General features: G+C 34.2%; 1 protein-coding gene across 1 annotated transcript; it reads right to left on the reverse strand.

Moving 5' to 3' along the window:
• Positions 1-10,856: 10,856 nt before the first annotated feature.
• Positions 10,857-17,119, reverse strand: LOC137829039 (homeobox-leucine zipper protein HDG12-like). Its single transcript, XM_068635834.1, has 10 exons — positions 17,088-17,119; positions 16,466-16,583; positions 16,215-16,379; positions 15,169-16,107; positions 14,963-15,064; positions 14,670-14,876; positions 12,617-12,797; positions 12,248-12,519; positions 12,076-12,165; positions 10,857-11,234 (listed from the first exon to the last, which is right to left on the reverse strand). The coding sequence occupies exons 1-10, from the start codon at positions 17,117-17,119 to the stop codon at positions 10,857-10,859; spliced, it is 2,484 nt and encodes an 827-aa protein (XP_068491935.1).
• Positions 17,120-17,668: the final 549 nt, after the last annotated feature.

The raw sequence follows: 17,668 nt of genomic DNA on the forward strand, positions 1-17,668 counted from the left end.
AGATTATTGCTATTTTTAATGTTTTTACTGAATGACTATATGTTTTTTTCTTTTTTTCATACAACCCAACCATTGGGATTATATAGTATAATTTTTTGTTATTATATATGGGTTTAAACATCTCTAGTGCTTATTTTTATTAATTTATTTTTTATTATTGAGCAATTTTCTTTCTATAAAATACTCTTTATTAGTGAAACTTCATAAATATGGAAAAACCTATAAAATAAAATTTATCACAATGTTGGTAAGAAACTAAATACAAAGATGAACTTATTAATTAATAGAAAAGAAGTATGTGTTCAGGTTGAGGATATTGAGTATGAGAATTGAGGGACCAAATCTCAATTAGGATAAACTCTAAATGAATATGATACCATATTAAGGTAGTGTGTTTAATCATAATTCAACCCTACAAAATTGACTCAACAAGGTAAAGTTTATCTTATGTATATATTGTAAATTAATCTTATTTCTAGTTGATGTCGGATCTCCATTATTATTAAAATAAAATATAATTAGATACTATAAATATTATGTAATCGATTATTTTGTTTCATTTTCTTTTCAAATTGTTAGTATATTTTTGTTTCCCAATATGTTTCAAACTAGCAAATTGAAGTTTGACTAATTAGGTCTATTTGCATAAGCAAATGCTTCCATCAAACTGTGTAGCCTAAAAACATTTACATTAGACTTTTCCTACTTTTCCTACTCTTCATGCACCTTCATCTTCATTAAACTTGATGTTGCATATGTGCTTTCCTTAGTTAAGTTTTTTAACAAAGATGCTTCGACCATGAACAACTTAACACATGGGTTGTCAGACCATTAGATTTAAGTAACCACTAGTATGTTTGTTGTAAATAAATATCCAAAATTAAGAATTATTACAGTTAAGGTCCAAATAAATATAATTAGATGAATTCTATTTAAAATAGTGGATTTGTTCACGGTTATAGTCCAAGAATGCTAGGATTAAATATTCTAAGTGTGAGTAAAATTACGTTCATCAAAGAGATTGAATAAAGAAACCTCATGAACTCACAATTGAATAAAGAAACACAATGAAAATACATATGTCATGATTAACAACAAATCTTAGGGATGCATAGTAGTAGGCAAAATACAACCTTAAAGAAACCAAAATATCAAGAAGAATGTGAATGGAATTCCTAAAATAAGGTAACTTAAATCAATGAGTGAACAAAAAATGATAGAATATTTTCAAGAAAAACTCTCCAAATCTCAAGTGTTTAGGTTTGTATACACTCTCAAAGCATTCATGTCATCAAACACTACCATAAACTTAACAAGACTCTAATATCCACAACAATTGAATAACATGCAAACAAAGATAAAAAAAAATGCTTCTTATAGGATGTAATGGGACCAAGATAAATGTAGGTAAAAGGATGAATAAGAAGCTTAAAACTAGGGCTGGTCATGGATTTGATTTTTTTAAATCCAGTCTAGATTCAATACAATAGATTGAATCTAAATTCCATATCCATTTTAGCTAGATCAAATTTATTTAGATTTTTCAAATACATTTAAAATAGATTAAATCCACATTGTCAATTAGAGTAAATCCCATGTGGGATTGACTTGATGTGGGATCAACATAACTCAGCCTCGGTCGACTTGACTTGACTTGGCTAAGACCGACTCAACTTGACCTAACTCGACCCGACTCAACTCAACTTGGCCAAGACCGACTTGGCTTAGCCTGGCTAGAGTCGACTAAGCTCGACTTGGGCCCAAGCCGACTCGGGTTGACCTAAACTCGGGCTGACATGACTCGATATGGGTCCAAGCTGACTTGGCTTGACATGGACTCAAGCCGCCTCAACCTGGTATGAGGCCGACTCGACTCGACCTGATATCGAGCGGACTTGGGTTGACCTGGGCCTAGGCCAACTGGACTTGACCTCGGTACGTGTTGACTCGACTCCACCTAGGTGAGCTCGACTCGGTTCGGCTTGAGAATGGGCTGACTCGTCTCTACATGGGTTCGGGATGACTCAGCTCGACCTAGGTCCAGGCTGACTTGGCCCAACATGGGCCCAGGTCGACTCAGTTCGATCTAGGAAGGTCAACTCGGCTGGACCTGGTTCCATGTCATCTTCGCTTAACCTAGGTCGATTTGATTCAATTCGATTCGACTCAACCTAGGCCCATGAGACTCGGCTAGACCTGGGTCTGGGTTGACTCGGCTCAACCTGGCCCTGAGCCAACTCAAAATCCGTTTTGAATTATCCAAAAATTTATCGAATCTATATCTAATCCAAATCTAGTTAAATGGTTTGGACTTAAAATCCAAAAATATGGATTTAGATTTTAGATAAATCCATTTAAATGGACTTAAAAGTAATATGGATTTGGTTAATTATGAATTGGATTTGGCAATTTGAATTTTTTTTCCACCTTTACTTAAAACCATAGAGAATAGAAGATCAATGGGAAATAAATCCTAACACAAGTGCAAGTAGCATAATCTAAAGATTACAATCAAACTCCTATTTCTTTTGCTTTTCTAAGCTTTATTCATTTTTTTTCCTTTCGTTTCCTTTCTTTCTTTCTTCCTTCTTTTTCAATAACGACTTATTATCACAAGGAGGTAAGCTAACAAAAGTTAAAGTAAACCCCTACACTTATTCAAAAACTTATTCCTAAAATGGTTTTAAAGCTCCTTTATCCTTTAAGGTGGAGACAATTATGATTTTTCTCTTTTGAAGGCTTGTAATGAGGTGTTAAAAATAAGAAAAGGATATATGCTCAAAGAGGATGACAAGTGGATTAATATTAGGGTAGAAATATATGGCTAGTGGCTTAATATGAACAAAAATGGACCCAATCATCTTAATTCATGCATGTGAAACAAAGTTACAAAACGAAGAATCAACCTAAGTTCTAAAGTATAAGAAAACATGAGAAAAAACACTTTAGAAAACACGAGAATATTTCACAACTTCTGTTGCTTTCTCCTATAGTTCTAAAACACCAGACTTTTATTTTTCTTTCCTTTGCTAGCCCTGTGACACTTCCCCATAATGCAACTTGCTTGGCCTACTAAAACTTTAGTTCTTACTATCTGCTCCCTCTAAAACATTTGCTTTCTTTGATAGATGCACTCCAACCTGCAAACATGAGAACCCAAACCTCTCCAACAAAGTGCACATATCAATATACCAATATACAAAAAGAAAAAAAATAAAACATATACATAACACAAAATGTTTATTAGTTGCCGAAAAGGATCCCAAACACAACTATTCCTCCTCTAGTTTAGTAGAATATTCATCAAAAAGTTTGCAGCTACCATGATAGACTGCTGACCGACTTTCTTTCACCCAAAAAGTCCTCTTCTCCTTTCACACCCCATGAATACCTAGTTGCCAAAGAGGATCCCAAACAAAACTTATTCCTACTATGGTTCATCAAAATATGCATCAATAATTTTGCAGCTACCATGATAGTCTTCTGTCTGGCTTCCTTCCACCCAAAAGTCCTAGTTATATCCTCCTTTACATTTGTACCATTGTCGAAACAGTACAAGCAAACCAAGAGTAGACATGACAAATCTTGTTTGCTTCGGATTATGGTTAGTTACTACTTCCTTTCATGTACTTATATCAATTTCTTCCTTCGACTCTTACATTAAATCCCTTCAACACTAGTTAATCAAAAGCAAAACAGATGTATTTAGTCCTATAGCACCCTTATTTTTTATTTAGAACCAATGTAAATCAAAACTAGCTCATGGATTGCAAGCAATTCATAGGATATAAAACCAAGTCATAATATGCAAAAACATTTGTTATTTTCCTCTGTATCCAAGACACTTTTCTAAATGAAAGATTTCTTCATCATCCACCCTCTCCCTTATTTAAAAGCAACCTCATTCCTTTGGCCCCAAATACTCCATAAAACAGCTACCCACACTCCCTTCCATGGTTCCTTTTTGAATTAAACTATGGAAATAAGAATTATAGAAGGTGATATTTTAGGTCGTTATGATAAACCATTTGTGTCCCTGCCCACTTAGAAACCATTGACCAGACCTAATAAGCAATCTTGCATTCCACAAAAAGGTGATGGACCGTTTCCTCTGCTTGATTACATAAAGGGCATATTGAAGATGGAAGTATAACTCCTCTTCTTGCAAGATTCATCCTTTTTTGTATTTTTCCTTTCAGTATTCTTCATGCTAAGGTTAGAGCATTAGGAAGTATAATAATTGCCCTCAAAGTCTCCATAACTGCACTTTGATATGAAGGAGGAGATTATTGTAAAACGACATATGCAGATCTACCTGAGAAATCTCCACCCTCGTTAGCTAGCCATAACAACCTATCATATCCCTTTTTGGTTGAACACTATTTATGTCATTAGAGAGAAGTGAAAGTTGTTCTCTTTCCCATCCGAAAGTATGCCTTATTCAATCAAAATTTCATTCCAACCATTCTCATTACAAAAACCAACATGCTGAACAAACTTCCTTTTGTCATTAGATATAAGGTATAACCTTGACACCTTTGTTTTAAAGAATAATTGCCAAGCCACTTGTCTTCCCAAAAGTAAATAGTGTATCCCTTCCCTAGTTTCCTTACTACCTGTTTATCAAACCAGCTTTCTGTTTGACCTTCTTCACAAATTTTACAAATATCTCTCCACCATCATGATTGTAAATTACTTGTTGTGAATCTTGTATTATTATCACTAAAATCATATTTAGATAGCTCCACTTCTCTCCATAAACCTGATTTGTCTACTAACAACTTCCACCTCCATTTATCAAGCAACACACTATTAAAACTCCTAATATACTTAAAACCCAACCCTCCCCCGCTTTTTGGTTTGCATAAGGACTCTCATTTAATCCAAGCAATTTTCCTTTTTTCACTACTCCAATCCCATAAAAATTTCTCTGCAAACTCATAATCGCATTACATACTGAAATTGGGCCCTTAAATTTGTGATAGTCAAAGTGTCACATCTAGATGATCATCAAATCTACGACAAGAAAACGAAACACATAAATGATAGACTGCATTTCGTGAGAGACTTTGTTGAGTTTGGGGAGGTCAAAATCGAAAAGATAGTCTTGGAGAAGAATCCCACATATATATTATTTATGAAGTTTTTGCCAAGATCGATGTTCAAACGGTGCTTGAAGTGGATTATTTTTTTTGTTTGAGGACATAGAAAGATAATGTTGAGATGGAATCAAGGTGGAGAATTATGATGACTGAATCTAAATTATGTCCAACAGAAGATCTATTGGCGAGTGTTAATATATTTAATTTTCTATTTTAAATTATTGGGCTTTGTTTGTTTGGCTCAACTTTCCTTTTCTGTTTCAGCTAGGTCTTAATCTTTTTCTTATATATACACCATGTATTTTACTCTCTAATATACAAGTGAATAAAAGTTTCTTTTATATTTATTTTTCTCTACAATTAGGGTTCATCAAAACCTCTCTTTCTTCATTACGATTACGTGTGATTACGTACGTTACATTAAAGTATCACATCAGACAAGGAATATTCATCTTCATTTACTGTAATATGGTATCAGAGCTCTTCGAATGAAGAGTTCTGTTGCACTTCTCTCTGATTTTTATTTCCCTCTTTGCTGTTCTTGATTATTTTTTTTCTGTTCTCTTTCAAAATCTTTATTGGTTTTAAAAATCTTTTAGGCAATGTTTAATGAAAACCCTAGTCTTCATAGTCTTAATAGTAGTCACACTATTACATGCAACTTTTGTGGCAAATATGGTCATACTGAGGCTGTTTGTTTTCGCAAAGTGGGTTTTCCTTCTGGTAATGTTAAAACCTCAAAGTTTTCTTTTACTAGAAAAGTCTGCACTTTTTGTAATTGTCTTGGCCACACTGTCGACACCTGTTATAAAAAGCATGGGTTCCCTCCTGGCTACAAATTCACCAATTGGACATTCCAAGCCAATAATATGATTACTACTGACACTTTTTCTGAGTTTTTTCCTAAAGAACAGGATGTAAAGGGGATTCAACTTACATCACAACAGTGTCAACTCCTTACCAACATTTTGCGTAAGCAAAACCTTGAGGATCCTGCCCCTCACACTCAAATTAATCAAGTCGGCACCATCTCTACGGATGAAATCCCCAATACTGAGCATTCTTCAACAGGTAAGTTTCTCTCTTCACTATCTTCTATAAAAGAATCTTGGATTATTGATTCTGGTGCCACTGATCATGTTTGTCACAATCTGAACGTTTTTACTACTTATACTAAAATTAAACCTGTCTTAATTAGTCATCCAAATGGCCAAACTGTTTATGCCACATATTCTGGTTTAGTACGTTTTTATGATAAGTTTTATTTGTCTGATGTGTTATACGTGCCTCATTTTCAATTAAACTTAATATTTGTTTCTAAACTCACACACCAACTTAAATGCACTTTAACTTTCACTTCAACCCACTGCATTATACAAGACAATCTCACCCAAGAGAGGATTGGTACAGTTAAAGCCACCGCTGGCTTTGTACCTTGTCACTACCTTGCCTGCTTCTAGTGGTTCTAAACTGCATTGTTTTGCTCCTTTTATTAATTGTAATATCACAGACAAAACACTATGGCATTATAGACTAAGACACCCTTCACATGAAAGATTACATGTCTTAAGCAAACAATACTCTTTTATTACTGTTGATACTCATCATGTATGTGACACTTGTAGTCGTGCAAAACAAAGAAAACTTCCTTTCACTTTAAGTAATAATGTTACCTCTGCTATTTTTGATCGTGTACACTTTGATATTTGGGGACCATGTTCCATAATTTCTATGCAAGGTTTTCGTTATTTCTTGACTATTGTTGATGATTACTCACGTTATACTTGGGTTATTCTGCTGCATAACAAATCTGAAGTGCGTCAACACATCATTAACTTCACTGTTTTCGTTCAAAATCATTTCAAAACTAATATCAAAACGATTCGTACTGACAATGGTGTTGAGTTTGCTATGTCAAATTTTTATGCTTCAAAGGGAATTATACATCAAAAATCTTGTGTTGAAACACCACAACAAAATGGCATTGTAGAACGTAAACATCAACACATACTAAATGTAACTTGGACTTTACTTTTTCAAGCAAATCTTCCTCCTATTTTTTGGGAATTTGCTGTAAATCATGTTGTTTTCTTAATAAATGCTATTCCTACTCCATTACTTAATAACATCACTCCTCATGAAAAGTTGTTTGGAAAACCATATGACATTTCCTTTCTAGAAGTGTTTGATTGTCTATGTTATGCTAGTACCATTACTGCACATAGGAAAAAATTAGATGATAGATCTATCAAAGGTATTTTTCTTGGCTTCCCGCAAAATACAAAAGGTTATATTATCTTAAATTTAAAGTTTCATAGCATAGAGATATCAAGACATGTAATCTTTCATGAAAACCATTTTCCATATAAATTGGACAGTGGCTTGCCTAAGGACCCTAACACTTTATCTCTCCCTATTTCTAATGCATATAATTCTGCTTTTGATTTTTTTTCTGATACTGCACCTCCTGTCGAGCCATGTGCCTCTACTCCTGCACCTAATATTGTTCGTCCACCAGCCTCATTATCCTATGATCTTCCAACAAATAGTGCCTCTGCTCCTGCATCCAACATTACACCTCCATCAAAATTATCACCGTCTGCATCTCCAGGAAGCATCTCACCCCAATTTCCAAGAAGATCAGCTCGTCCTCACCGACAACCTGCCTATCTTGCAGATTTCCACACTGCAACCAACACTGTAAGTAGTAGATATCCTATTCATAATTACTTGTCTTACAATTCCTTATCTTCCAATTTTAGAAATGTTATTTCCTCTATCAATTCTCATCCTGAACCTCGGACATATAACGAAGCCTTCAAACATGCTTCTTGGCAATCTACCATGCAAGATGAGCTTCAAGCTCTTGCTGCTAACAATACTTGGCAACTTACCCCTCTCCCTCCAGGAAAGAAAACTATTGGTTGTAAATGGGTATATAAAATCAAATACCATTTTGATGGCACTGTTGAGCGTCACAAAGCTAGAGTTGTTGCCAAAGGGTTCACCCAACTTGAAGGACTTGATTTCTTAGACACTTTTGCACCTGTTGCTAAACTCACTACCCTTCGCCTTCTCCTTGCTATTGCCACTACCAGAAATTGGATTTTAAAACAACTTATGTCAATAATGCATTTCTTCATGGTGATCTCCATGAAGAGGTATACATGACCCCCCCACCTGGCCTCTCTCTTCCTTCTCCCCAGCATGTTTGCAAGCTTCAACGGTCTTTGTATGGCCTTCGTCAAGCTGGTCACCAATGGTACGCCAAACTTTCTACTTTTCTTTTATCAAATAATTACTCTATTTCTGTTGCTGATCACTCTCTTTTTCTTAAATATAATAATGATAAACTCACTGTTATTCTTGTTTATGTTGATGACTTGGTCTTAACTGGTGATGACACGGAGGAAATCAATACAATTACTGCATCCCTTCACCATCACTTCAAGATAAAAAATTTAGGTAATCTCACTTACTTTTTAGGACTGGAAATTGCTCGCAACAGTATTGGTCTTCATTTAAGTCAACGCAAGTATACTCTTGATCTCCTTCAAGAAACTGGCATGCTTGACTCTGCACCTGTGGCCACTCCTATGACTCACACCTCCCGTCTCTCTCCCGACCAAGGCTCACCTCTCAATGCTGATGTCACTTCCCAATACAGAAGACTCCTTGGACGTCTAATTTACTTAACCAACATGCGACCAGACATCGCCTTCGTTGTCCACAATTTAAGCCAATTCATATCTGCACCCACAACTCATCATCAGCAAGCTGTCTCACGTCTTTTGCGTTACCTCAAGGGCATCCCTGGTGAAGGCTTATATTTTTCTCACACTAGTTCACTTCACCTCTGTGGTTTTAATGACTCTGACTGGACAACATGTCCTACCACATGCAAATCTGTCACTGGATATTCCATCTACTTAGGAGACTCCCTAATATCATGGAAATCAAAGAAGCAGCCAACTATCTCCCACAGCTCCTCTGAAGCCGAGTATAGAGCCCTTGCCACCACCACATGTGAGTTACAATGGTTGTCTTACCTCCTTCAGGATTTACATCTTCCTCTCTCCCAACCTGCAACCCTGTACTGTGACAACAAATCTGCCCTACAAATAGCTTCCAATCAAGTTTTTCATGAACGAACCAAGCACATAGAAATTGATTGCCACCTAGTTCGTGAAAAACTTAACTCTGGTCTCCTCAAACTACTGCTCATTACTTCTGCAATGCAAGTTGCTGACATATTCACCAAGCCCCTTGCTTCCGCACAATTCTCTACTCTCAAATCCAAGCTGGGCCTGATAAATATCTACTCCCCAGCTTGAGGGGGTGTTAATATATTTAATTTTCTATTTTAAATTATTGGGCTTTGTTTGTTTGGCTCAACTTTCCTTTTCTATTTCAGCTAGGTCTTAATCTTTTTCTTATATATACATGTATTTTACTCTCTAATATACGAGTGAATAAAAGTTTCTTTTATATTTATTTTTCTCTACAACTAGGGTTCATCAAAACCTCTCTTTCTTCATTACGATTACGTGTGATTACGTACGCTACATTAAAGTATCACATCAGACAAGGAATATTCATCTTCATTTACTGTAATAGCGAGATCATTTAAACTATTAGATTGTTTGATGGAATGAAGCAAAAGATCGTTTGATGGAATGGAGCAAAAGATCGTCTACTAGAGATCGTCTAGTAATGATGTTACATATTGTCTAGTGTAGATATTTGTTAGGTTTAATTGTCTGGACGACTTTATGTTATTCTCTTAAGCTAGGTTCTATATGTAGAGATGGTTATGTATATAGACGACACTGTATTATGATAGATTCTCTGTTTGTAAAGTACTAATAAAAATGTTTTTTTTTAATTTTTTTTAATATTTTCTTATTTATTATTGTTCCGAACCCAACCATTATAGTATGAATACAAATAAGAAAAGGCATAAGATAGTGTTTCACAAGGAATTTGAGTCTCTCAATTATTAAAGATCATTTCAAAGGTAAATCAACAAGTGTATAAAAAGGAAAAATGATCTGACTTTTGTGTGGGAAAGATCGTCGCGGAGTTGAAAATTATATGTTGTTCTTATTTGGTACAAGTAAAAGATTCGCCTAAGTTTCCAAAGGAATACGTAAAACTGCATAAATCAAGACTTCATGGACATTTTGAATCTTTGCATCGAAACATGTTGTTATAATTAGTCCGTGTTATGCCATTTTGTTTGGCTGAGATCGACTTTTATTATAGGAAATATATTATGAAATAATTAGAAATATAATATAGATATATTTTTCCAGATAGATATTTACTTTCCATTATTAAAGTAATCATATCTATAATAATATATCATAGTAATACTTTAAAATCAATATTAAATATTATATATTTAAGTAGATCTCACAAATAGAGAGTAGTAAGTTTTAATTTATAAATTATTTTGTGATGTTAACTTACCTACTAAAACATAGTATTAATTATTTAAAAAAAACACTTAAAATTTGTCGGCTTAATTCATTTTGCTTTATTCAGTTACCTTGTCTAGAAAACTTCAGTTAGGCAGAAATAGTAAAAAAAAAAAAAACTGAAATTAGTTTTATCAATCTTATGACATGATTTATAATAACAAATAAAACATGGAAAGAAATGTTGAATTCAATTTAACTAAAGACAGTATAGAACATTAACAAAAGCTGGATGTTTTGTTTCATTCCAAAAGTAATGTACTTTGAAAACATACTACTTTGAATCTAAACAATTCAAAGCATCTTTAATATTCTCTATTGTTGAGGTGACAAGTGAATTAAGGTTACCTACAACTTCGATGTCTACCATGCTCATTCTAGATGGACTAGAAGCCAAAATTTGAAACATTAGAGTCACCAAGGAACCTCCTGATTTCCCAACTTCTCCAGATTCTCCTTCAGGAACATTTGCTTTCCCATCCCTAGATATGGTGAAGCCAGACGGAAGAATCGGAAACAGTGACGTGTCTTCTCCGTTCATCGCGTAGTTCAATGCCTTCATGTCAAAAGGAGCGTACAACATCACACATCCCAAAGCATCTACATAACTTTCTTGGAGAACCACTATGTTGTTCACTTTAGGGATGAAAGGCTGCATATGAACAATTCAAATTAATTTTTATGATACTTCTCAGTAAAACAAAACTTCAAATTTAAAAGAGATATGAAGAAGAATAGACAAGAATGTTTATATGATCGAAAGAAAATACAAAAAAATAATAATGTTCCTAGACACATATTTCAGTGATTATATGCCTAAAAAATTCTGTCAACCCAACCTCTTTGGCACATTATAAAATATAACAGCGTTGCAAGGAAAAAAAATGAATGCAATATGCATTCCTTTCGCTTGAATAACTTTTCTGTCAAGTGTTTGTTTTTTCTAATTTCAATTTCTCTAAGATAACCTTATGTCGATAAAATTATTAGCACCATAAAAACAATGTATTGAATGCAATTCATCTAAATTGTTTCACTCTAGCATCCTTTTAAAAAAACTAAGCTAAAAAAATTAGCTCATATGCATAACAAGTTACAAAAAACTTGTCTCAAAATGGAGTTTGAGATGGAAAGAAGAGAAGATATGACGAAGAATTTTTAAACAGGTTCTAGAAGTGATAGCTTATACTATGGAAAAGAAAATGAGAGAGAAGAGAAAGTTTCTGCATTTGATATGGAAAAGGGTACTGATACATTCACACCACCGTCCACAATAAAAAATCCACCTACTATTTGCAGTGTCAAAGAAAAGTAGATGGTATCAATGTATCAAACCCATTTAATATTTTCCTTGATTCATGTTTATTGACTCTGAAACACGTATTTGTGAGTTTCAATAATATTTTTCACGTAATCTTCTTGAAAAACATACTAATTTAGTTCTGAATATAGCATGGAAGCATGAAACTGAAATATAAATAACAAGTACGTACCCGCATGATTGAAATACAGTTTCCAGGATTACTACCTGTTGTGATGCGTTGAATTTCGTGCCCTGCATTTCCATAGCAGAGAACATCCCACTGCAACGAAAATAACATGGAAGCATTGATGATTTTGTGATGCAAGATTAAAATTTAGTATAAAAAAGTTTGGGGTTTGAACCTTAGCTCGTTTCCTGTCATCTATCAAGTAGTCAAAAACATGTTGTGGAGAGAGAGGAAGCCAGAAGGAGGTAGCTGCACTGAGAATCATGCCTTTAGGTTCACCAGGCTCGCTCATGTTCACTCGAACGGCAACTCTAACACCACCATTGTTCATCCTGGTTAGGTGTGGGAAGCTCGTGTTATCTTGCATACACAAACTCTCACAGAAAGTCTTAACCATACGACGAGTCAGGCGCATTATATTCCTTCTTGACTCAGCTGACCTAATCACTGAGAAAAACGAATGGCATATGAACAAATAATAATAGATCACAAATTAAAAATGAGAAAGTAGGGTTTGGATCGAAGAAAACCGAGTGTAACCAACCTCCTCCACTTTCACAACTAGGTATAGTTTCACTTGAGGCACTTGCAATCCTCTCACACATTCTTTCAAGTGCCAAAACCCATCTTTCTGCTCCATATGCATTATTGCCACAAATAAGATCTCTGAAAAGATCGTGAGTTTGGATCTTATCATCCACTTCCACATGCTCCACCCAAGAAACCTGTCAAAATTAACCAATAGGAGTGTTTTTGAACTAGCTAGCATTCTGTAGGGCTTAGAAAGGAAAGGATATGGTTGAGATTCAACAATACTGTGCAAACAGTGCGGCAATGAGTGAAAACAACACTAGCTTCTTTTGAAAAATATAGTTTTCCAAACTTCTCTCGAGATATTGGTACATACACTAAATTCTCAAAAACATGAATGGAAATTTTGTTTTTTAATCAGCAGATGGAAGACATATTAAGTGCCACTGTATTATTTGATGGGCTCCATGCTTCATATAGGTCATAAATGATTATTACTCACCTTGTAACAAAAAAAAGGGTGTAATCTTGGATGCAAATTTATGTCCCGTATACCAGATGAAAACGGAAATAGGAATTTTAACTGTGTCATATAACTCTACTTTCAATCACCTATCAATTTAATTGTCCAGGTTTGAATAATATGTTATGGAAAATAATGTGGACAACTGCCATGAGAGATTTGGGATCACATTTTTATTAAAAAATGGAGTATGTGATTGAGAGAAATTTTTTGGGTTAACACAATTGAAATTGAAATGATGGAGATGAATTACAAATCTGAATAAATAAAAACAATTGTATTTTTACTCAAACTATTGTTTCCGTACGAAAACTTGCTTACAAATGTATTAATCTCTATCCAATGTTTTTACAATTAATTTTTATTGTTGCCGTCTGCCCAAATTGTTGTGATTTTGCAATATGAGCATCATAATTTTTTTTATCAATAAAAAATAAAATTAATTAATATAGATGTTTCAAAAGCATTCCAACCCGTATATTAAAATATCTTCACCATCTAAAAATAAATGTTACCCACAATAAAACAGTCCAAACTGCACTAGTGTTGCCATGACAACACCAATATACCTGCAGTAAAGCAACAAACAATTCCTAGCTTCCCACCTAACAATTTTAACTCGTGAATGGTATATTTCTAGTCATTGCTGCATGATAATTTGACACTTCAAATCCATTCTCAACCCACACAAATGGTCAAAAAACTGCATCCAAGTTGCATTTTACTTTTAAAAAAACTACTTATAAAGATGGTTATGTATAATTAGCTGCGTAAACTAAACTAAACTGCTAGCTTTTTCTTTCTTTTTTTTCTTTTGAAAGGATATGAGGACATCGAGTTTGACTTTTTTGGAAGTTGTTGTGGTATAGGGAGGTCGGCTTATATTACACTTACATAACTAAATTTCAGGATCTATATCACAACTATTTTTTATAGAGAGAAGGTTGACCGTGGTAATGCTTATAGTATTGGATTGTGATTACTTGCTCATAATAAACTTGTTTATTAATCTAATAGCTTAGAGGCTTTTTGGGATGAAGGTTTCTAAAATTTTGACATGCTATTAATAAACTTGTTTATTAATCTAATAGCTTAGAGGCTTTTTGGGATGGAGGTTTCTAAAATTTTGACATGATTCTTTTTTTTTGGAGTGAAGTGATGAATTATTAGGTTTGTAGTAGAATCACCACTTCTATAATTAGGAACTGCAACTTCATGGTCTCTATAGAGAGATTGAGTCAATTTAGATATACATGGAATATATCCATGTTTCAGTACTCCAATTACTACCATTTGATATTTTTTTTTATTGTTGATTAAAAAAACTTACCTTGTAAGAACAATACAGAAGTGACATTTATTCAGTTAAATAAACATGTTTATATATTTAGTTATCATATTCTATAAATGCAATTAAAAATTGGTTAGCGTGAGATGGACATGAAGAAAAAGAAAAGAAGAAGAAAATAATTAGTTGTGAATTGAAAAAAGAAAGTGGATTCCAAATGCGTGCAAGAGAAAAGAGCTATGAAGAGTTACTAACCCTGCACAATCCCTCAGTGATTTCTTGAATCAACAATCCAGATGGGAGCCTCCGAGTGGTAGAAACAGTAGAGGTTTTGTGTGTCGAAGAATCAACTGACACATCCGCTATGGTCCATACACCTGCTTCAATTTGTTTACAATAACGAAGGAAGTGGAACTCCCGAGTTGGAACCAAAGGTGAAAGAATGTGCATTTCTGCATTCATCTATACAAATGTTCTTCACTTATCACCTAATCCAAAGATATTATTATACCAAAATCACATGAAGCAACGTTTTCAGGAAAACATACCAACTGCAAAGCTCCATTTCGGTTTCCTAACGAACCACTTTCGAGTACTTCAATTGTTTGGGCTTTTTTAACAATTGTTGGGAATAGATCAACCCATTTCTCCTTCAAAGATCAAAGTATAATAACATATTTTAAGAGTATTCATGTTTCAAATATGTAGATAACCAGTAAAATGTTTGATGGAATAGAGTCATAGAAGTGCTAACCGAATTTAAAAACATTTCCACAAGCTCCGTCCCACTCATTTTCACCACTCGGGAATCTTTCGAAGACTCTACTCGAGCATGAGGTCCTTTTAAGGTATTACTCCTTTGAAAAATCCTTTGGTAGCAATCACGCTGCAGAATGAATCTCCCATCCACAATAGACCTGAACCAGAAGGGTTCGTTCATACTTAAGAGTTTCATCAACTCTTCCATCGCAGTATTCGCAATCTTCAACATTCGTGCCTTTTCCGTATCTTTATTTTCGCTGCTCGTCGGTTGTGATACCCTTGCGCTGTTCAAAATTTTAAGTATCCCATCCAGATCAAGATCAAGAGATGGCGTATGATCCTGAAAAATGGACGAAATGTCTTGACAAGGAGGTGGAATATCTTGATCTAGGGTAGGAGTAACAGAAGGAACGCTTAAACATGGATTTGGTCCTTGCAATTGGCTTTGTTCCTCAGCAGCGGGAACGTTATTTTTATTTTGATTATGAGTAGAAGCCAGTGTGTGAATATTTTGATCAAGAGCAGTAACCAAAGCTGGAATATTATACTCAAGACATGAAATCAAAAGAGAATCATCTTGACTGGGAAAGGGATGAAGAATGGCAGGAGAAGTAGCAGTAAGAGAAGAAACATGCTGAACAAGTGCAGGAGCAGGAATTCCTTGACTATGGCCATGATTAAGAATAGGAATAGGAATATCCTGAGAAAGGGTTGATGTAGCAGTAGGAACATGTTGATTAACTGCTGGAATATTATGTTGAGCAGGGGAAGGAATGTGAGGATCCTCATTAAGAATGAGTGGATTTTGTGAAGTTCCAACCGTCAAACTTGCTCGTAAGGTATCAAGTGAAGAAGAAGAAGAAGAAGGAATAGCAGGAAGTAGTTGTGGATCAATCCCATTGTTTGCCATGAATGAGATTACTCTCTCACACTGAAAAATAATTCAGAATAGTGTGTCCTGAGATTCACACCACAAGAGAAGCAATTAATTAATATGCTTTATATACTAACCTCTTTGATTAATAGAATATTTTCTACCTTCAAGATTTGCAAAGAAAGTTCTCGCTCTTCTTGTCCCTTGGATCGACCCCCACAAGGTTCGCATGCTACACTCTTCAAAGTCTCACTCATTATACGGTTTTCTGTTTGTATTCTTTCATTCTCAAGACGAAGAGCATCGATATCTAATCGCTCACTTTTAGTCTGAAAATTGCACCAAATCAATTCATGTACAAGATGGTGAGCATGTAAGATATTTTTCCTTAAAAATGAAGTATCATGAGACTAACCCTTAATTGTGTTTTCTTGTTCTGAAACCAAAATTTTACTTGTTTAGCATCAAGCCCAAGCTCCTCTCCTATTTGACGGCGTCGTGTTTCGTCCGGATGTGAGCATTCTTTGAAGATTCTGAGTTTCAAAATGGAAAATATCAGTTAGATTGTTAGCAGTGTTGGGAGAGTGTTAAATATCGAATACATGTATCAAGGCTTTTGAGCAAAGGTACGAACAATAAATAGATATCCATAATCAACGAGACGAGAAAGCACAGTATTATACTTTGCATATATATATATAGACATCAATAAACACATGAAAGATATCTAAAATATAAGACACATCACAATGAAAGTTCTTAGGGTCACAAAACAAAGAAATAGAAAACTGGTTAAATTTAAACTTCTGAGGAATCACCTAACCATTCAGCATGTTCAGCTCGAGCACCAGCTGTACCTTCTGGATTGTATTTTATGTCTCTATGTATATGTTGGGATAAAACTTCTACGCACTTTTCTTTATATATTTTGAGTACTGTTTTTCAATATATATATAAAGTTTATTAAATATACAGAACCCTTAAACATGAAAATAAAAAGTAACCAACCAACATGTTCCCAATCCCTCTGTATCTACCTTCTACCTGCATGTTGAAAAACAGTACCCATCTTAGTCCCAAAAGCAAAACAAAAAATCATGGTATCATATATATATACCAGAAATTAAAATTATATGCCATGCACACAGATTAAACCTTCAATAAACTTTTACCTCGATATGTTAACTCTTAATATAAATCCTTATATATATAGATTATTAGAGTAAAATTTAAATTTTGATTAGAGAAGGATACTAAAAACACTTATAATATCTAAAAATCTGGTTTTGTAAAAATTGCATTTTAGAACTGAAATCGTTATTATTTTAGTTTAAACTTAAATATGACATTTTTGTCTTTTGGAATCAAAATCAAATAACCATCAAATATGGCACCTTGCTATACTAGTGTCTCAGATAAAATATTAACATATGACACCTTTGAAAAAAAATTAAAATAAATATTATGCATCAGTCTTAAAATAGTCATTAGCAACCAAAACCGATTTTGTAGGATAAAATTCAAACAAAATATTTTACTTAAATCTTACCAGAACCAAAACAAGTTTTTTTTTTCAAATTTCAAAGAGATAAAAAAAAAAGAGGAATAACTACCAATC

Source organism: Phaseolus vulgaris, chromosome 7, assembly GCF_000499845.2.
Source record: "Phaseolus vulgaris cultivar G19833 chromosome 7, P. vulgaris v2.0, whole genome shotgun sequence".
Taxonomy (NCBI): Eukaryota; Viridiplantae; Streptophyta; class Magnoliopsida; order Fabales; family Fabaceae; genus Phaseolus; species Phaseolus vulgaris.